Consider the following 21543-nt stretch of genomic DNA (forward strand, 5'->3'; position numbering starts at 1 on the left):
CCACCGATCGCCGTGATGCGCACCCCCATAGGCGCACAAGAGCGGTTGTTCTGAAGGGCCATCATGACGTCCTCCCAGAACGAGAGCCGCACCGCCCAGCCATCATTTGACAGTGGGCGGGAAGTGGTTCACAAGTTTAACATTAAAGCAGAACTTCAGTAATTTTTAAAACTTTCCCTCTATTAAATCTTCTGCCCTTGTTTTAACTTCGGATAGTAAAGCATTTTTTCTTCTGCCAGTAAATGCCTTAAATAGCCCACTTCCTGTTGTCTGGTCATTAGCCTAGGCTTATGACATGCACAGCTCTCTCACTCTCGAAGTCTGCCAGGAAGGGGGGGGGGGGAAATGGGGATGTGAGTCATAAGAGGGCCAATGAGAGCTGCAGAGCTTGAGGTGTGTGATTGTGTAAATCCAGGCAGTGAACAGGCAGCGGCTTTAGCTGCCCACAGTTAAAATGGTTGCAGCCAGACTCGGTGGAGGGAGATTTCTGTAGCATATTTGGCAAGTACAGAATCGCAGTATATATAAAATAATATGCAAAGTGGTTGGAGGGAAGCTTCAGAATGGCAAAGATGTTTTTATTACAAATTATGTGAGCAGACTACAGTTCCTCTTTAACTGCTTTGCCAACAAATATAGGATAAATGGCTGAAGCTCAGATTGCACACACAGCTTGAAGAGCCAAATCGGTTGCTCATCTCTCTCTATTTGCTCTGTAGGAATCTGTACAAAGCTTCACTTATAGAACTGGACAGTTACACTACTGCTGTGTCTTTGAAAGCTTAGATTGCTCTTTTTAAAACCAGTGTCATTGGTGCACCTTACTTTAAATATAAAGGGTGACTATAATGGTTTAGAATCCCTCCTTCTCCCCCCCCCCCCCCTTTTTTTTTTTTTTTTTTTTTTTTTTTTTTTTTTATAAAATCCTAAAGTATTTGATATCATCAGCTTTCCTCTTTTCTTATATTCTTTTGTTGCAGTTCTTTGTCTTACATTAAGATTTTTAATGTTGGGAGCCGCTATCTGGTGAATAGAGTGCAGGATCACATTCAAAGCCGGGCGGTTTACTACCTGATGAATATCCACGTGACGCCGCGCTCCATCTACCTATCCCGCCATGGGGAGAGCGAGCTCAATCTTCTAGGAAGGATTGGTGGGGACTCTGGACTGTCGGTGCGAGGAAAACAGGTAAGCAGTACACTAATGCTGTAAGGTTTATTTATTTTTTGTCCTTGCCTAGATGTCGTCATATAAACCCTGTGCTTTGCCAATGCAGAACAAAAATGCATTAATGCCCCCACCACACAAGATGCTCACTTTCATTATTTTTTTTTTTTTCCTACCCTGATGCTTTGTTAGCAGCTGGGAATGAGGTACAAAGCCTCATGAGCTACCTTAGTCAGAGCTTACATATGGCTTAGGTCTCCCTTCCACGTGTGACAGCACTGGGCTAATGGCCATGCATAAGCGCTGTCACATACTCCTCCATATGATAAATTACTGAGTGTTAGAACTTAAACAGAACAGCAAGGAACGTGTTACTGGAAAGTGGGGTATTAATGCAAGTCTGTTGCCTCCCTTCTACCCAAGCCTAGAACTGAGATAATGCTGATTAGCTGCTGTGATGTGCCCAGCAACCTCCTGCTATTAGCCCCAAGTGTTGCCAGAAGTTCTATGTAAAAACGGTTAACCCAAAGCATTACTTGGGGTAACCATTTCTACGTACAATTATTATTCAGATTGCCAGGGGTGAACGATCTGGCTTCTCACTATTCTGTGATCCTGGAAGTGTTCTGCTCTGAGTACTTTGGGATTCACGGCTGTCAGTACTGTCTGAGGCCGGAAACGATGCAGGGGAGCCAGTGGTCTGACCTGTTATGCTGAATGTCTTTTCACGCAGGGGATAGTAATAGTTAGGCAAAAAGTAGATGCAACGATATCAGTATTGGTGCTGATCCTAAGCATTGGCGTGAGTATCAGTACTCGCGCAAATGCTCCCGATACTTTGCGGTGCGATTTGCATCAGTACAACATGAATGGGCGGGAATCGCACTGCGAAGAATCTCATGCCGTGCACCTGTCTGAATTGTATGCATTTCCCCCACCGCTCCTCTGTGTGTAAATGGGAAAAGCGCCATCTAGTGGGCAGTTAAAAAGTTATAATTCAGTACATATCTGACCAAATGCAAAATCTGCATAGTGTCCCGCCGATGATGGCAAATCCTGGCCATTGGAGGAGATGTAGAGGCGGTCTGCTCCAAAGCCGACTTCACTTCTGCCCTATACTTGTGGGGTCCCGGAACTTCTCCTCCAGCCCTGTGAGCAGCTCCAGCTGCCCTGATTTACTATCATCCCCGGGACCCCTATAGTGCCTTAAAATATTCATACCCCTTGAATTTTTCCACACTTTGTCATGTTGCAACCAAAAACGTAAATGTATTTTATTGGAATTTTTTATGTGATAGACCAACACAAAGTGGCACATAATTGTGAAGTGGAAAGATATATAATTTGTTTTCAATTTTATTTATTTTTTGTTACAAATATATGTGAAAAGTGTAGCGTGTATTTGTGTTCAGCCCCCCGGAGTCAATACTTTGTAGAACCACCTTTCACTGCAATTACAGCTGCAAGTCTTTTTTGGGGGGATGTCTCTACCAGCTTTGCACATCTAGAGACATTTTTGCCCATTCTTCTTTGCAAGATAACTCAAGCTCTGGCAGATTGGATGGAGAGCGTCTGTACAGCAATTTTCAAGTCTCGCCACAAATTCTCAGTTGGATTTACATCTGGGCTTTGACTGGACCATTCTAACACATGAATATGCTTTGATCTAAACCATTCCATTGTAGCTCTGGCTGTATGTTTAGGGTTGATGTCTTACTGGAAGGTGAACCTCTGGCCCAGTCTTAAGTCTGTTGCAGACTCCAACAGGTTTTCTTCTAAGATTGGCCTGTATTTGGCTCCATCCATCTACTCTGACCACCTTCCCTGTCCCTGCTGAAGAAAAGCATCCCCGCAATATGACGCTGCCACAACCTTGTTTCACGGTGGGGATGGTGTGTTCAGGGTGATGTGCAGTGTTAGTTTTCCGCCTCACATAGTGTTTTGCTTTTAGGCTAAAATTACATTTTGGTCTCATCTGACCAGAGCAACTTCTTCCACATGTTTGCTGTGTCCTCCACATGGCTTCTCACAAACTGCAAACAGGACTTCTTATGACTTTCTTTCAGAAATGTCTTTTTTCTTGTCACTCTTCCATAAAGGTCAGATTTGTGGAGAACACGACTAATAGTTGTCCTGTGGACAGATTCTCCCACCTGAGCTGTGGATCTCTGCAGCTCCTCCAGAGTTACCATGGGCCTCTTGGCTGCTTCTCTGATGAATGCTCTCCGTGGACGGCCATGTCTTGGTAGGTTTGCAGTTGTGTCATACTTTTTCCATTTTCGAATGATGGATTGAACAGCACTCTGTGATGTTCAAAGCTTGTGATGGTTTTTTTTATAACCTAACCCTTCTTTAAACGTCTCCAGTTTTATCCCTGACCTGTCTGGTGTGTTTGTTGGCCTTCAGGATGCTGTTCACTAAGGTTCTATAACAAACCTCTGAGGGCTTCACAGAACAGCTGTATGTATACTGAGATTAAATTGCACACAGGTGGATTCTATTTTCTAATTGGGTGACTTCTGAAGGCAATTGGTTCCACTAGATTTTAGTTAGGGGTATCAGAGTAAAGGGGAATAAAAATGCACGCCACACTTTTCACATATTTGTAAAAAATTTGGAAAACCATTTATCATTTTCCTTCCAGTTCACAATTATGTGCCACTTTGTGTTGGTCTATCACATAAAATCCCAATAAAATACATTTACGTTTTTTTGGTTGTAACATGACCATGTGAAAAATTTAAAGGGGGTATGTATACATTTTCAAGGCAATGTATGCAGAGTTTGCATTGTTGCCGAAAAATAAAAGGGCGGTATCGGTGCGCCGGCTTTTCTTATCTTTGCTGCCTTCGGAATTTTATTGTCTCCTTCTATGCAATCCTTCCTCACTCCTCCGCTCTAACACTGCTTGTCATTATCTCTCCACTCCCCACTCTGCTGTCGGGCATGGATCCCTCCGATCAATTCTTCCCTTACCCTTCAGCTACAGCTGCACTATAGGACAGGGAGCAATTGTTATGATGTCGGGCCCCTCCCGAGGCGTCGGCGGTAAAGCGCTGCTATTTTTAGCGGCGCTTTACCGTTGTCTTTGCGGCAGTTATCAGCCGATAGCGGGGTTCTTAACACCTGCTAATGACTGAAAAAGGGTTGCATGCACTTTGGCGCTGCCCATCGATTTCAATGGGCAGGGGCTCTGTTGGAGTGGTGTATACACTGCTCCTACAGCGCCTCAAAGATGCGGCTTGCAGGACTTTTTTTGGCGTCCTGCCAGCGCACGGCTCCAGTGTGAATGCACTCAGGCTTTCACACTGGAGTGAGAGAGGCTCTTTACAGGCACTATGCAGGCGCTATTTTTTGCACCTGTAAAGTGCTTCAGTGTGAAAGCAGCCCAAGTGTCTGGCTTTACTGCAGAATTCATAGTAGTAGGGCACAGATCCAGGCATTTTGTGGAACAAGATCTACTAGTAGCTGATTAATCTTGAATCTCACAATTGTCTGACTTGAAGAGCTGCTGTGCTAAGTGTGTATTGGAACATTGCCGCATAGACTTTAGTTGGGGAAATATTGACAATCAGTGGTGGGTCAAGTCCTTGGAGCAGATCTGGCGGCGATTATTACAAATCAGTTGTAAGGATGGCTCTGTGAGAACGGGCTAAAGTGATCAAATATTGAACTTGGATTTGTCCAGCATGTTGTAATATCTGTAGGCCGAGTGGAAGCGGTGGGGGGGGGGGGGGGGGGAGAGCTGGTGTTTTGCATTTCTCTGGTTGACAGAAACTCATGAAAAGTGACCACTTCAAGTAGAAATAAAGGGGTGTGTGTTTTTTTTTTTTTTTTTTTTTTTTTTTTAACTTTTGGATCAGGTTTAAGGAGGCCCCTGGCACTTTTTTCAAATGTGTTCCGTTTGGAAGATTTCTCTTCACTTCCTGTCCCATAACCAAAGCAGGAATGGAGAGAACTCCTCCAAAGCGAGGGAATCCCACAAATGGGAGACTTCCTCTCTTCCTGTTCTAGTGACAGCCCTAAATTGGGGATTTTCTTTCACGCTCATTGATAATGGTAAATAGGACAAAGGGAAGGTGAATCTTCCTAATTGGGGCACGTACAGCAATAAAAAATGACGGGGGTTGTAATCCCTCTCCACTCTTTATATAATAGTTTGGTGTTTGTTACTATCACTAACTGAGCTGTTCATCCACTTCAGTGTATTCAGGTGAACAGCTACTGAACCACCCAGTATTGACATTTTTTTTCCTTTTTATTTAGGCCACTTTCACACTGAGGCGCTTTACAGGCGTTTTAGACACTGTCACTCCAGTGTGAAAGCCTGAGTACTTTCAAAATGGAGCGGTGTGCTTGCGGGACGTTAGGAAAAAAAGCAGCATCTTTGGGGCGGTTTAGGAGCGGTGTATACGTCGCTCCTAAACCGCCCTGCCCAAGCGCTTTGGTAGCGGCGCTATATGGGTGGTATTAGCCCCTTCTTCGGCCGCTAGCGGGGGTGAAAAGTGCCGGTAGAATGGTAAACAGCGCTCTCACCGCCCTAGTGTGAAAGAAGCCTTAAACTGCGCACAGCTGTGCCATAAGGCAACTCTAAACAAAACCACCTTTTGCAATAACAATTTCCTGTTTATAGGCATAATTGGTCAAGCCATTACAAAATAGATTCTGTACGTTACCCAACAAATTGCACCTATAGCTGAATTTGAGTCCCTGTGGATGAATAGGTGCAGTCCTCTTGGTATTTATGAGCCACATAGGTGCGAAGTTCTCTATTTTTCAAGCTGCATAACTGGAGCCCAGAGAAACATTGGTGTTCATGTTTGCCATAAAGAAAAGCTTGGATATTTTAAAATGCCGCTTTTTCTAAACCTATTGGTATCTTCAGACTGTAATTCCTGTGGGTGATCCCTCTGTTCCTCTTGTGTAGCTAGTGCTAACACATTGGGCTTGGACCCCACTTGAGGAATATGTCTTGACCCTCAAGACTATTGCAGTTTGCTCAGTGTCTTTCTTGGTCTCTTGCAGTATGCTCATGAGCTGGGAAACTTCATCAAGTCTCAGCAGATCCCAGACCTGAAGGTATGGACCAGTCATATGAAGCGTACCATCCAGACAGCAGAAGCATTGCACGTCCCGTATGAGCAGTGGAAGGCGCTGAATGAGATCGATGCGGTAAGTTGCATGGATGATCTTTTGTAGGCTTATTACTAAATGCCTTCGTATGATCCTAAATCTTGTTTAAAGGAAACTGTTGTAGCAGAGCATTTTCTCTAGGGCTCCTTTCATATAGGCAGCCAGGGGGTGGTAACAGGAAAGCGGACGTGGTGAAGAGGGTATGCATTACAAAGGTGGTGGTGTGGCAACTTTAACACTACATGCAGAGCTTGACAGGCGATGCCACCCATGTAAGTGAATATGGCCATACTGCAACCGCAAGTCAAATGCTTGGCGCTCAGTTGTGACGCAGCCCCGCAATTTAGAATTGCTGCTCAGCTTTAAAAAAAAAAGCTGGCATCAGAAGGTGGTGGTATCACCTCCTGAATGCCTGCTGATCTCCTTTCACTGTCCTCGTAAAATTGATCCATCACAGATCCACTAGTGTGAAAGGAGCCTCACTGTCTTCTGTGAAACTTGGAACAGTAAAACATGAAGGGATGCATGTAGAAGCCAACGTTGGTTTACTCCCACAAATGGCTATTTCCTTTATTCTCAGCAGACTCCTTAATTAAAGGCTTAATTTACTGTTCTGAACATGTTACACCTGTATTTTGGGTGTAACCCGTTCCGCATCTTCTCTTCACATCCGTACCCACTTCCTGACAGTGGGCTGGGGGTCCTCTCTCTGCATCCGCTGTCACAATTGGAAAAAAGCACTCCATCTACCACAGCTGCATCATTCATTCAGAGTTCTATGAATGAACTACAACTACAGGCTTCCATTGCAGCAGATGATTTGTATCTCTCAGTGAATAATGAGCGCTCTCATAGTTAATGCTCTTCCTGCAATTGAGTAAATGTATACCTGTATTGGAGTTGCAAACAGCTTTGCTGAGAGAAAAGTGTATTGAAAAACGCAAACTGCAACCTGCATAGGTGTGAGCCAGGCCTAAGTCCCCTGTCACTTTAATGCAGTCTGTGTTATGTTGGGGAGTTTATCCTTCAATTTCTGTTCTGTAGATGTAACAGGAATGTGGAGAGCATCAAGGTTAGAGGTATTTTCCTCAGGCAATTGTCAAAACAGGTTGTAAGATTTAATCTCTCTTTTTTTTTTTTTTTTTTTTTTTGTTCAGGCGAAAACCCTTAAGGTTAAGTATTGCTTTTCCCTTTCTATTTATAATGGTCAAAGGGACAAATAGAGGTAAATCCAATTTACAGAGTAGATAAAACCTCCATCTGCAAATGGTCCCTTCCTTACTCCATCCAAAACTTAGGCATACTTTTTTTTTTTTTTTTTTTACATACACTTTAACAACTACAGTCTTCTTACCATGAGTCCTCAGATGTGCCTGTGCATATACCGACAATCTCAAGTCTGAATTTGCATTAGGTGAAACCCTACCCAACCCACCTCAACTCCCCATACCAGCCAGGGCCTTGAGTGAACACCGGCAACGTCTTCATGGCCTTCCACCACCCAATGAGGGCACAATGAAACGGGATCCCCAAGGAGAAATAAAACCTTTCATAGCATAAAATCTAGGTGTTAATATAAAATCGTAGTGCACTTAACACTTTAGATGGGCAGAGGGCTATAACTGGTAGAGGACACTTGGAGGGCCCCTGCCGGAGGAGAGCACTCTACATAGGGTGGAGGGCCCCTGCCGGAGGAGAGCACTCTACATAGGGTGGAGGGCCCCTGCCGGAGGAGAGCACTCTACATAGGGTGGAGGGCCCCTGCCGGAGGAGAGCACTCTACATAGGGTGGAGGACCCCTGTCGGAGGAGAGCACTCTACGTAGGGTGGAGGACCCCTGTCGGAGGAGAGCACTCTACGTAGGGTGGAGGACCCCTGCCGGAGGAGGGCACTCTACATAGGGTGGAGGGCTGTGCTTGAATTGGGCATCTAATAGGGAGGAGGGCACTTTTAAAGGGTAGAGTACTGCAGGTGCAGAAGGACACTTGTGTAGTAATAAAAGGCTTTGCTCAAGTGGGTCACCCAGTAGGGAGTTGGGCACTTTTAGCAGGGTGCAAGGTTGCACTGGTGGAGGGCACCTCGGAATAAATAAAATCTAGGACAGAAGGGAAGCCACTACAACATTTACGTTGTTAGAATGTAGTCTCAAATCGGGCATTTTGAATATTATGGTGTTGAGAGGTGGAAAATTGTTGTGAATTCTAATGTACTGTAGAACAATCATAATTTTTTTTTTTTTGCCATGTAACTTTTTTTTTTTAACCTATTGGCTTTTTGCTGAGAATGACCACTGTCATAACATGTTCCATCATTTATCCATCCTGTGTATCTTTGAGATGATGACCTTGCTTTCTGTTTTCTGATAAGGAATCATTTTTGTATCTATCAATCTCTGCAGGGTGTGTGTGAGGAGATGACTTATGAAGAGATACAGGATCATTTTCCTGAGGAATTTGCACTAAGGGACCAGGACAAATATCGCTACAGATACCCCAAAGGAGAGGTGAGTGTGGAGGAAGCTGAGCTGCCTCTGTCACAAGGAATGTTCAGAACAATGTGCCACTGACACTTCGCACAGTACTGGTCATGTTCTGGCGCGATCTGCAGATTATTTGCAAGCAAATCAACTTCTGTTAATGTGGTATAATGTTAGAACCAGATGGGCAGGCGGAAGGAAGGTTTGCAAAGCGCTACTACGTAATGATCTTTTCTACCAGCCACGCATTAAGCCCCTAGTCACACTGGTGCAACTTGTCATGTGATTTGTTATTTTGAAATCGCATGACAAGTCACACCCTATTGTCTGCAATGAAAATGGTCAAATTGGTCTAACTCCATTGCAGTCGCACTGCTTTTTGAAAGTAGTTCTTGCGCTACTTTTTGCAAGTTCAGGTACAACTTGCATATACATCTGTGCATGGAGTCGTAGATGTCTTCTAAGTAGCACTACTTTGAAATCGTAGGACGTTGCACGATTTCAATGTCGCGTGACCAGGGGCTTGAAGTGGTAGTAAACCCGCTTATTACATAGTTACATAGTAGGTGAGGTTGAAAAAAGACACAAGTCCATCAAGTCCAACCTATGTGTGTGATTATGTGTCAGTATTACATTACATATCCCTGTATATTGCGGTCATTCAGGTGATTATCTAATAGTTTCTTGAAGCTATCAATGCTCCCCGCTGAGACCACCGCCTGTGGAAGGGAATTCCACATCCTTGCCGCTCTTACAGTAAAGAACCCTCTACGTAGTTTAAGGTTAAACCTCTTTTCCTCTAATTGCAATGAGTGGCCACGAGTCTTATTAAACTCTCTTCTGCGAAAAAGTTTTATCCCTATTGTGGGGTCACCAGTACAGTATTTGTAAATTGAAATCATATCCCCTCTCAAGCGTCTCTTCTCCAGAGAGAATAAGTTCAGTGCTCGCAACCTTTCCTCATAACTAAGATCCTCCAGACCCTTTATTAGCTTTGTTGCCCTTCTTTGTACTCGCTCCATTTCCAGTACGTCCCTCCTGAGGACTGGTGCCCAGAACTGGACAGCATACTCCAGGTGCGGGCGGACCAGAGTCTTGTAGAGCGGGAGAATTATCGTTTTATCTCTGCAGTTGATCCCCCTTTTAATGCATGCCAATATTCTGTTTGCTTTATTAGCAGCAGCTTGGCATTGCATGCCGTTGCTGAGCCTATCATCCACTAGGACCCCCAAGTCCTTTTCCATCCTAGATTCCCCCAGAGGTTCTCCCCCAGTGTATAGATTGCATTCATATTTTTGACACCCAAATGCATTATTTTACATTTTTCTACATTGAACCTCATTTGCCATGTAGTCGCCCACCCCATTAATTTGTTCAGGTCTTTTTGCAAGATTTCCACATCCTGCGGAGAAGTTATTGCCCTGCTTAGCTTAGTATCGTCTGCAAATACAGAGATGGAACTGTTTATCCCATCCTCCAGGTCATTTATGAACAAATTAAATAGGATTGGTCCCAGCACAGAACCCTGGGGGACCCCACTACCCACCCCTGACCATTCTGAGTACTCCCCATTTATCACCACCCTCTGAACACGCCCTTGTAGCCAGTTTTCAATCCATGTACTCACCCTATGGTCCATGCCAACGCACCTTATTTTGTACAGTAAACGTTTATGGGGAACTGTGTCAAATGCTTTTGCAAAATCCAGATACACCACGTCTACGGGCCTTCCTTTATCTAGATGGCAACTCACCTCCTCATAGAAGGTTAATAGATTGGTTTGGCAAGAACGATTCTTCATGAATCCATGCTGATTACTGCTAATGATATCATTCTTATTACTAAAATCTTGTATATAGTCCCTTATCATCCCCTCCAAGAGTTTACATACTATTGATGTTAGGCTAACTGGTCTGTAATTCCCAGGGATGTTTTTTGGGCCCTTTTTAAATATTGGTGCTACATTGGCTTTTCTCCAATCAGCTGGCACCATTCCAGTCAATAGACTGTCTGTAAAAATTAGGAACAACGGTCTGGCAATCACCTGACTGAGTTCCCTAAGTACCCTCGGATGCAAGCCATCTGGTCCCGGTGATTTATTAATGTTAAGTTTCTCAAGTCTAATTTTAATTCCGTCCTCTGTTAACCATGTAGGTGCTTCCTGTGTTGTGTCATGAGGATAAACACTGCAGTTTTGGTTACTGAAGCCCCCCGATTCACTCGTGAATACTGAGGAGAAGAATAAATTCAATACCTCTGCCATCTCCCCATCCTTTGTAACCAGATGTCCTTCCTCATTCTTTATGGGGCCAATATGGTCTGTCCTCCCTTTTTTACTGTTTACATACTTAAAGAATTTCTTGGGATTTTTTTTGCTCTCCTCCGCTATGTGTCTTTCATGTTCTATCTTAGCCATCCTAATTGCACCCTTACATTTCTTATTGCATTCTTTATAAATTCTGAATGCTGTGGATGATCCCTCAACCTTGTATTTTTTGAAGGCCTTCTCCTTTGCTTTTATATGCATTTTTACATTGGAGTTAAGCCATCCAGGATGTTTGTTCGCTCTTTTAAATTTATTACCCAATGGGATACATTGGCTAATGCCCTTATTTAATATGCTCTTAAAGCAAACCCATCTCTCCTCTGTATTCTTTGTTCCTAATATTTTATCCCAATTTATGCCTTTTAGCAAGGTTTGTAGTTTAGGGAAGTTGGCTCTTTTGAAATTCAGTGTCTTTGTGTTCCCTTCATGTCTCCTATTTGTGTGATTTATACTGAAACTAATTGACCTGTGATCGCTGTTACCTAAATTGCCCCGTATTTCCACATCTGTTATCAGGTCTGTATTGTTGGTAATCAGTAGATCTAGTAATGTTTTATTTCTAGTTGGTGCGTCTACCATCTGACCCATAAAATTGTCCTGCAAGACATTAAGGAACTGGCGAGCCTTAAATGAATGCGCGGTTCCCTCCGCCCAGTCTATGTCTGGATAATTAAAATCCCCCATTATGATAACACTTCCCATCCTTGCTGCTAATCCAATTTGTGATAGGAGATCCGTCTCCACTTCCTCCCTCAGGTTAGGGGGCCTATAGCATACTCCCAGTATTATTTTCCCCTTAGCTTCATCCCTTTGGAGCTCTACCCATAAAGATTCCACCTCCTCCCTAGCCCCCTCAGTGATGTCATCTCTCACATTCACTTGTACATTATTCTTGATATATAGGCATACCCCTCCCCCTTTTTTACCCTCTCTATCCTTGCGGTATAGGGTATACCCTTGAATGTTTGCCAGCCAATCATGAGAGCTGTTGAACCAGGTCTCTGAAATTCCCACAAAATCCAAATCCTCCTTGTACAACAGTATCTCTAGTTCACCCATCTTGTCCGCCAGGCTCCTGGCATTGGTGAACATGCCACATAGTTTAGACCGGTCGCATATTGTCCTCGTATTGGGTGTTTCAAGATTGCAACTTGGACTTGCTACTATACTCGCCTTGTGTTTTTGTGCTTTGGTTAACCTACCACTAATGCCCCCAACACTACCCTCTGGAATATCTTCCGCGCTGGCTATCACTGTCTCTGGACCCTCCCCCCCCATCGCCTAGTTTAAAAACCCCTCTAACTTTTTGGCCATCTTCATTCCCAGCAGATCTGCACCCTCCTCATTTAGGTGCAGTCCGTCCCTTCTATAGTACCGGTTACCGACTGAGAAGTCGGCCCAGTCCTCCAGGAACCCAAACCCCTCCTTACTACACCAGCTCTTCAGCCACTTGTTTACTTCCCTAATCTCCCTCTGCCTCTCTGGTGTGGCTCGATGTACCGGTAGTATTCCTGAGAACACTACCTTGGAGGTCCTTTTCCTCAATTTAGCTCCTAAGTCCCTAAAATCGTTCTTTAGGACACTCCATCTGCCTCTGACTTTGTCATTGGTGCCAACGTGCACCATGACAGCCGGGTCTTCCCCAGCCCCTGCCAGTAATCTATCCACAAGATCCGTGATGTGCCGAACCCGAGCGCCCGGTAGACAACATACTGTTCGGCGCTTCAGGTCTTGGTTACAGATTGCCCTCTCTGTCCTTCTAAGAATTGAGTCCCCTACCACCAGAATCTGTCTTTCCTTTCCCTTTGCTGCCCCCCACTCTCACTGGAGGAGTTCTTCCCCTGGCAGCTAGGAGAGTCCCTCAACTCCAGCAGTGCTGGTCCCTGACTGGTTACACCAATGTCACTCAATGGAGCGTACTTATTGGGATGCTCCAGTCCTGGATCGGCCTCCCTGGCACTTCCCCCTCTACCCCTCCTGACTGTCACCCATCTACTCTTTGCTAGTGCCTGCACCTCTTTGTCTCCACCCGCCTCTGTGCTGGCCCCTGCCGGCACCTGCCGTGTACGTTCCTGGCTCACCTTTAGTATGGAGGGACTTCTCAGTGCTGACAGTTGCTTCCCCAGATTCAGAACCTGGGCTTCCAGGGAAACAATGTGCTTACATTTTGCACAGCAGTATTCGCCCTCGATCGGATGATCAAGGAACGCATACATGCGGCAAGATGTACAAAGATTAGATGTACAAGATTATTCATCTTGTGGGTACTGTAAAGGTCTCCTAAACTGAGATCTTCAGAGTGCATGCATCCAGTGATTATTTTTTTTTCTTTTCTAACTGCAGTTTTAATATCGCTTATAATTTGCAGTACTTGCAAACTTTTTTTTTTTTTATTCTATTTTATTATGCTAATTGAGCCACAGGTGGGACGCCGCCCATGACCTTCTGTCTGCTGGCAAATGTGGACCTGTAGAGGGAGATGCCCCTTCTGTCTGCTGGCAAATATGGTTCCGTATTGAGAATTTAGCATGCTCACTCATTAACAATTTCTAAAGCCCCCTTTCACATGACTGTTCTGATCAGGTCTAGGTTTTTAAGGCAGACCTGATTGGGCGATCTAGTCACCCTTTTGGACCAGCAGGTGTAAATGGACTTGTGTCGGTTTACATCTGCCTACCTCCAACCCAGTCCGCTGAAAACAAATGGAAGGGGGGTTCGTTCTCCTCTGTGTAGGAAGATCAGGGATAGGTGTTAATGGACAGCGGAGTCCACTTGCACTCGTCTGCCCATAGAGCAGAGTGGGCTCTGTCCGTGTCCACTCTACATAAACTGAGCGTACACCGACCTGTCACCTGCCTGCTCTGATCAGCAGGGGATCTGAGTGGATCCCCTGCTGATTGGAATGGAGTCCGCCCTGTTAGAGGCCCAAATATAACTGAAGCACTTATGTTTTTGGATTTCTATAAAATATTTAAGGTTCTTTTTATTGCTTTTTTTTTTATGTTTATAAAAAGACTCCTGGCTGTTCTACCATTTAGTCACTTTGAGAATGCAGAACTTCTAATCTGCACACTTGTCCTGAGTCAATGACTTGGTGCATTAAAGCCGATAGAGCAAATATTTTTAGAAACAGAAGTTGGCAATAGCCATATTTCAGTATTGGTGATCTTTTAATTAACCACTTCAATACAGGGCATTGATACTACGTCCTGCTCAGACCAATTTTCAGCTTTCAGCGCTCTGAAATTTTGAATGACAATTGCGTGGTCATGCGACGCTGTACCCTAACAATTTTTTTATAATCTCTCACACACACAAATGGCCTTCTGTTGGTGGTATTTGATCACCTCCTAGGGGTTTTTGTTTTTGGGCTACAAATAAAAAAAAAAAAAAAAAATTTTGAAAATTTTTTTCTTCGTTTGTTACAAGACTTTGTAAATTTTTTTTTTTTTTTTTCTTCACTGATGAGGCATCACCGATGGGCACAGAGTGCCATCCCTAATGGATAATGATGGCCATCCTTGCTGGCCCTAAGTGGGCTTTGCTGGTGGTGCAGACCCCACCCCCAGTCAGGAGAGCAGCTGATCGGCTCTCCTCTACTCGTGTCTGTCAGCACGAGTAGAGGGAAAGCCGATACACGGCTTTTCCTGTTTACCACATTATCAGCTGTGTCCAATCGCAGCTGATCAGTGTAAAGAGCCTCCATCAGAGGCTTTTTACCTTGATCGGAGATGCAGTGTCAAACTGGCACACCACCGATCGCCGTGCTGCACGCGATTGCGGCTTATCCTGCTCGATGTCATATGACACCCAGTCAGGATAACTGAACCACTTCCCAGCCAACATTCTGCTATACCTCACATTGCAATTTTGTGGCAAAGTGATGGTGTCTGCACTTGAAGTGTTGCTAAACCCAGGACCCTACATTCACTATATCTGATCTCCCACAGTACACAGAACATGGAAATGCAATTATTTTGGTAAATCTAAACTGCTAAATACCTTTCCTCATCAGCAGTATAGAGCAGTCTTGTGATTTCCAGATGAGCACTGTTTAAAGCTAGTAGGAGTTTTCATACTGCATCGGCTGTCCTATCAGGATGCAGGAACCCTGACCCTCTGTCTGGACAGTGCTGATTGGCCCTGTGCTGATCACATGCACCCTCCCTACAAAAAAAACAAAACTCTAACAGCACACGCCAAACTGAGCATGTGCAGACCGACTCCAGTAACTGTCTTAGTCATACATATTTTGGGAGCAATGTGACAAGGAAAGGATCAGAAGACAGGATCAAATGGCCTTTTTTACACAATGCAGAGGATTATCCCCTAAGGTGCCACAGTGAGTATAACCAGCATGCTTTACTGCATATACACACTTATTTTACTGTCCTGGGTCTCGTAACACTTTAAGCGCTACTTGCACAGTCCTGATCAATCACTGTCATCCCACTGCAGCATCCTCCACCTGTTTAAACTGACTGGTGTTGAAGAAAATACAGGGGGAAGATGCGGAACACCCCCCCGATTCTTTTCTTCTCGCATAATAAACAGAATTAGTCGCGCTAATCAAAAATGGAAAACAAAATTAAATATGATCATCTATAACACTCAATGAAGAAATTAGATCGAGTAAGAAATTGTGTAATCAAGTGAAAGCGTTGTTTGCCGGCAAACCAGATTTGAAATTGCTCCCCACGTGACCCCCGGAAATGCGGGCAATGACGACAGCACGTAGCTCCGTGTGGTCTACATTTATCTGGTAAGAGTTTCTACTAACAGTGGGACTGTCACGGGAGGATCTGCATGCTTCTTGGTGGTGGAACCCTTTTGGATAAAATTATTTTGCTGGATTTTTCTATTTTTATACATAATGTGGATTTCAGAATTTGTACTTTTCAGAATTTGTACTTTTCAGAATTTGTACTTTTCAGAATTTGTACTTTTCAGAATTTAGCATCTCACTTGATTACACAATTTTTTATTTTTTTTCTTGATGATGGGTTATAGATTACTATCCTCTTGATTGGCGTAACTTTTCTGTTTTATTTATGTTTGCTGTGGTTATATCACATGGTTTGTTGCTGCTGTTGCCTATTTAATTTGTGAATGTTTTTTGCGCGATATCCCACCTTGTATTGATCTTCTCACATAACTGCAATCTGGTTAATTAATCTGCCGCTGGGACCTGAGCACCCTCACATGAGGAGTGACCTCCTGCTTCCCCAGCTGAAAGCCTCATTTCATTAGCCTGGAGTTCCAGCAGTGTGGGGAGGGAGTGTGTCTGGGCAAGTATAGATGCCTGGGAGGTGAAGTGTGTGGGGGTGGTGGTGGTGGGGGGGGGGTGAGACTATATAAATAAATCGGTATCCTTTTTCTCATTTGGTCTCTGCATAAAGACGTGTGTTTTTTTGTTTTTTCCTTGAATGATGTGCAGACCTTGCCCCCTTTCTGTTACATTCTGTTCTTTCTTCCTACAGTCCTATGAGGACATTGTACAGAGACTGGAGCCGGTTATTATGGAGCTAGAGCGTCAGGAGAATGTTTTGGTGATCTGCCATCAAGCTGTTATGCGCTGCCTGCTGGCCTACTTTCTGGACAAAACAGCGGGTGAGTGCGGACCATTATCCCTCCACAATACGGTATTGAAATGATGTATCACTTTTTTTTTTTTTTTTTTATCCAGCATCACATTGTGGCAACTATGTGCCCAATACTCCTTTTAAAGGTGTAATAATGCATATATATATTAGTGTGTGTGTGTGACGCCTGCCTTTTATATGTACATTACCTTTAATGGCACCCCAGTCTTGGTCTGTAGGGTTCAATATTGAGTTGGCCCGCCCTCTACAGCTATAACAGCTTCAACTCTTCTGGGAAGGCTGTCCACAAGCTTTAGAAGTGTGACAAATTTTGAGATGAATTAGCGCAGAGACTGCGAGCCAGGACTTCTCATCCAACATCAGTGCCTGACCTCACAAATGCCCTTCTGAAAGAATGGTCAAACATTCCCATAGACACACTCCTAAACCTTGTGAACAGCCTTACCAGAAGAGTTGAAGCTATTACAGCTACACAGGGTGGGCCGAACCAGTATTGAAGCCTACGGGGGAAAATTGATCAATCCTGATGTACTGACGGCCTATCTCAGTTGGGTCCCTAAAATCCCAGGACAGTACAAATACCCCCCATGTGACCCCTTTTTGGAAAGTGGACAGTCCAAGGTATTCAGTAAGAGGCATTGTGACCTATGTAAAAAAAAACACTTTGACCACAGCAGTGGTAGTATCACAACACCATAATTACTGTTCTATGGGGAAGTGAGCAGGATTATTTTTATTTTTTACACTGATTGCTTATAATGGTGACCACCACTGTTATAAGCAATCATTTTTATGAATGGCATCCATTAATTCATAGCCATTTTAAATGTGTACTATTGTGATAGCAGTGATTGGCCACAGCTATCCCATGGAACTGAGGCTGTGACTAGCCCTTTCTGTACTATGATTTTCTGTGACCAATCAAATCATTACAATTGTACACAATGAATGGCTAGAAATTAAATCAGTTTGTGTACAACTGTCAGGTGATGACTGTGATTGGTCACATGGCACCAGGCCTGTCGCAGCTGATGACAGATCACTCTGCAGTACGGCCCCGGGAGGCCATCATGTCCTCCCAGAATAGCAGTGCTTTCCCTCAGCTCTCTTTGTTTTTATAGGATGGGTGGGAGTCAGTTGAGATAAAGGGGTGGGGTTGTCACAAGACTGGGGGGGGGGGGGGGGGGTGTATCCTGCTCAAATCATATCCATTAGCTTGGTTGGACTTTGGCCACCAAGCCAAAGTTGGTCAGCAACAGGACATGTGATCTATTGCTTCTGAGACATTCACTGAATACGTACTCCTTTGACAGCTAGCAGGTGCTGTCAGATGAGGCTGCCACTAATGGCTCCAGTCCCAGCTAATGATTGTGAACCAGCAAGCACAGACACCCCAACAGATTGGTGTATTATGGGATGTAGTTACAATGTGCTCCCCCCCGCCTAAACCCTTATATCACCAAAGTGGGAGAAAGGGAGTTTTATGGTTCTGTTACGATCGGTGAGGATTGCTGGTTTCTGCACATAGATGTGTCTCTCAATGCACCTTGCTCAGGGATATTTGCCCGTCTATGGCCAGCCTATAGCTGTTGAGACAGATGTGTAGATGGCATGAGCAGAGTAGCAGGTTCTGGCTCCCTATCTTTGTGGGGGAAATATGTAGTCTGCTGTTGCTTCTGAAATTACTAACTGACAGGCTTCAAACCTGAAAGAGCCATGCAAAAAAAAATGTAAGTTCTGTATTCTTATTGCTGTACCTGTTCTGAGTGGGTGACTCTGAAAGCATTGAAGCCTCCACATCGGCGTGTCAGTCAGGCAATTGGCATCTTCAGAAAGCAGCAGGAAACAATGGGAGCCCACATTTCTTTCACGATGGCTGTATTCTAAGGAATGGCTGCTGACAGGACTTGGTTCATGCTTTGATAGCTAGGCTTAGGACTGAATACGCACTGTGTAATATGTTTTTATTCTCACTAGAAGAACTGCCATACCTGAAATGTCCTCTTCACACCGTATTGAAACTGACGCCTGTGGCCTATGGTGAGTGATCAATTTACAAAGGGCCAGAAGGGAGTTGCTTTTATTTCTCAAGTTTCTGATGTGGTGATGTGATGCTCAGCTAATAAAGTGTAACCAGAGCCACCAATAGGGGGGGTACTACCGGGGGCCCAGGCAACAGGGGGATCAGTGCAGCGGGATGGGAGGACAATTACAAAAAGCGGCAGTGTTTGTGTCTCTCCCTTCAGCAGGTAAAAGCTGGCTCCTCCCCCTCAAGTCAGCTTTCAGCTGCTGGAGGGAGAGACACAGTGAAGCATTTTGTAATTGTCCTCCCGACCCGCCGCACCGATCCCCCTCCATGTGCTGCCCACATCTGAATTTTATTTATTTATTTTCCCCCGTCATCCCCACCGCAGAGCTGCTGGCTGCTGTGGGTACACAGGTAGGAGAGTGAGGGGTACCGATCGCTCTTGTGTCTATTGATAACTGAGCATAGTAAACTTTGACTTGGCCTCTGTCTCCTGTTCATTACTCTTCAGTGCAGCTCAGGCTACAGAGAAAGGAACTGCAGAATCTGTCCTCAATTACTATTTCTGTCTTGCCTGTCCAGGGTTCCCGCAATGTTGGCACCCCAGCCAGATAGGCTGTCGAGTGCTGCCGCCACCCTTCCTGGTAAGGGAAACCAGCAGGGAAACCTTTCAGGTTCACAGCCAGTTCCCTACTGCGCATGCGTAAAGGGCACTGCGCTTTCAAATTGGCGCGATGGAGGAAGAAGGGGGGCAAACTTCCGAGGGAAGGTGCCGTCTCCGGAAGGTTACTTGTCAAATAGGTACCTGTTCCCCACTCCCACCTGAAAGGTGCCAAATGTGGCACCGGAGGGGGGGGGGGGGGGGAGGCAGATGAGCAGAAGTTTCACTTTTGGGTGGAACTCTGCTTTAAGCGATACTGGTTGTCATTCAACCCAAAAACTACATGCATTTTAGTAGAGAAAAACTAGGTGCACACGGGCAGCAGTAAAAACTGGCAGTTGACATGCATTTTTGATAGCTGTCCACCTCTAAAGGAACATGGCGGCAGCTTGGGTGTGTGCACTGCCCATTGAAGCTAATAGGACTGTGCGTGGCTTTATAGCTGCAGCTTGGTATTTTAGTGCAAAATACCCCTTTGCCTTGGGGGGTGTTGGGCATTTAGGAATATCGCCTCCTGAACACCTGCAAACTACTTCTAAAAAGTAACCCACTGGATTTTGCTTTCTAGAAGATTGGTAGAGATTGCTGCAAGTCTGAAAGAAGCCTTTACTGGGGACAGCACCAGACTGAGGATGAATATGGCAGCAGAAGCTATGTGTTTAAAGCAAACTTTTCAAAAAAATACAGTAGCTACCTCTTACCCTGAATAACATACGGCCTCTGATCCCCCTGTACAATTTAAAACCTGGGTGCTATATAAACGTAAACTGTAACCAGCTTGTGGTCGCTGGCTTTGGTTTTCTCCCTCCAATCACTATGGTGGGTGGCTTTGCCAGCTAATAGTAAGGAGCGGGGAGCAATGACTACAGAAGCTGGTTGCTATCTCTGTTAGTTTCTTATGTGTGTACAGTTGCACTACAGAGGATTAGATTGCAGGTTTTGCCAGGTACCACCTATTCAGGGGAAAACTAGTTCTTTTGGTAAAATAATGCGTCTTTAGTATCCCTAGCATACAAACAGTGCAGCAGCAAAAAAAATTAATACTATTCATATACCAAATGGTGAAAATATAAATTTTTTGGTATATGCACAGCAAAATAAAACTTTTTTTTTTTTTTGGCTGAACTGTTTGTATGCTATAGTGCTATTAGGGTGGTCACATATTGAGTGCCAGCTGCCTTTTCTTTCATTGCATTTTTGTTTTTCACATCTTTAGCATCTGTCTAGCCCTAGGCCAACATGAAACATGAGTATCTGTAAATACACTGAAGTCCAGGTAGATAACTAGAGAGAGGCACAACTGCAGGATTAAAAATGTGGTGGACACCAGCCAGTGGCCAGCTGTAGATAACATGGCGTGTTTTTTATTTATTTGTTTTAGCAAGTGGCTAAGTGTTAGCCTGCAACAGGAAGTGCTGGTAATGGTGGAGATTCTACAACAGATTCACAAAAAAAGGGGAGGCATGATGCCAGGTATACCAGGAAGATCTTTAGATTATTCATACATTTTAGGAGGGGTTTTTTTTTTTTTTTTGGGGGGGGGGGGGGGGGGGTGTTAATCATTATTTTTAGCACTAAATTTTCAATACTGTATAAAAACAGATTGTATGCATCTTTATTATTGTATTTATCTTACTACTTTGCTTGCAGGTTGTAAAGTTGAATCCATCTATCTGAATATTGAAGCTGTGAACACACATAGGGAGAAGCCATTGGTAAGTTGGGATTACTGGAGGATTTGTAGAAGTGACTTCTCTTGCAGAGGATGCAAACTTAAGATTTTATTGCCACCTAGTTTTGCTGGTGTGTGACAGGATGACTGGTTATTTGAATAAAAAAAAAGAAAAAACTGTAGCTTAATTCTGTTACTATGACCAACAGCTGTCAGTGGCTTATTGATGGAACAAATGGATCCTTATGCATTTTGTTTCGATCAGCCATCGAATAAAGCCCCCATATACACGGGCAGAATGTCAGACATTTGCTGGTTCAAAAAAAAAAGCCAACGTTCTGCCCGTGTGTAGATCTGTCTCACAGAAGCCGGTCACTTTGCTGGCTTCCCCCTGTCAGAACACAACAGCTCAGCGGGGGAGATCATTGAACTAACCTCGCATGGTTAGTACAGCGGCTGACCTTTTTTTTTTTTTTTTT

At 44.3% G+C, this 21543-nt stretch overlaps 1 protein-coding gene across 3 annotated transcripts in view; it reads left to right on the top strand.

Moving 5' to 3' along the window:
- The window catches only part of PFKFB1 (6-phosphofructo-2-kinase/fructose-2,6-biphosphatase 1), an 89656-nt gene that overhangs the window by 58220 nt on the left and 9893 nt on the right, over window positions 1-21543 (top strand). For 2 of the 3 annotated variants that reach the window (XM_073600202.1, XM_073600200.1), the window contains exons 8-13: window positions 981-1188; window positions 6193-6339; window positions 8699-8803; window positions 16583-16712; window positions 18683-18745; window positions 21043-21195. In XM_073600202.1, the coding sequence (XP_073456303.1) occupies window positions 981-1188; window positions 6193-6339; window positions 8699-8803; window positions 16583-16712; window positions 18683-18745; window positions 21043-21195 (806 nt within the window). The remainder of the gene's footprint in view (window positions 1-980; window positions 1189-6192; window positions 6340-8698; window positions 8804-16582; window positions 16713-18682; window positions 18746-21042; window positions 21196-21543) is intronic. The other variant, XM_073600203.1, reaches the window with a different exon arrangement.

Source organism: Aquarana catesbeiana, linkage group LG09 (genome assembly GCF_042186555.1).
Source record: "Aquarana catesbeiana isolate 2022-GZ linkage group LG09, ASM4218655v1, whole genome shotgun sequence".
NCBI lineage: Eukaryota > Metazoa > Chordata > Amphibia > Anura > Ranidae > Aquarana > Aquarana catesbeiana.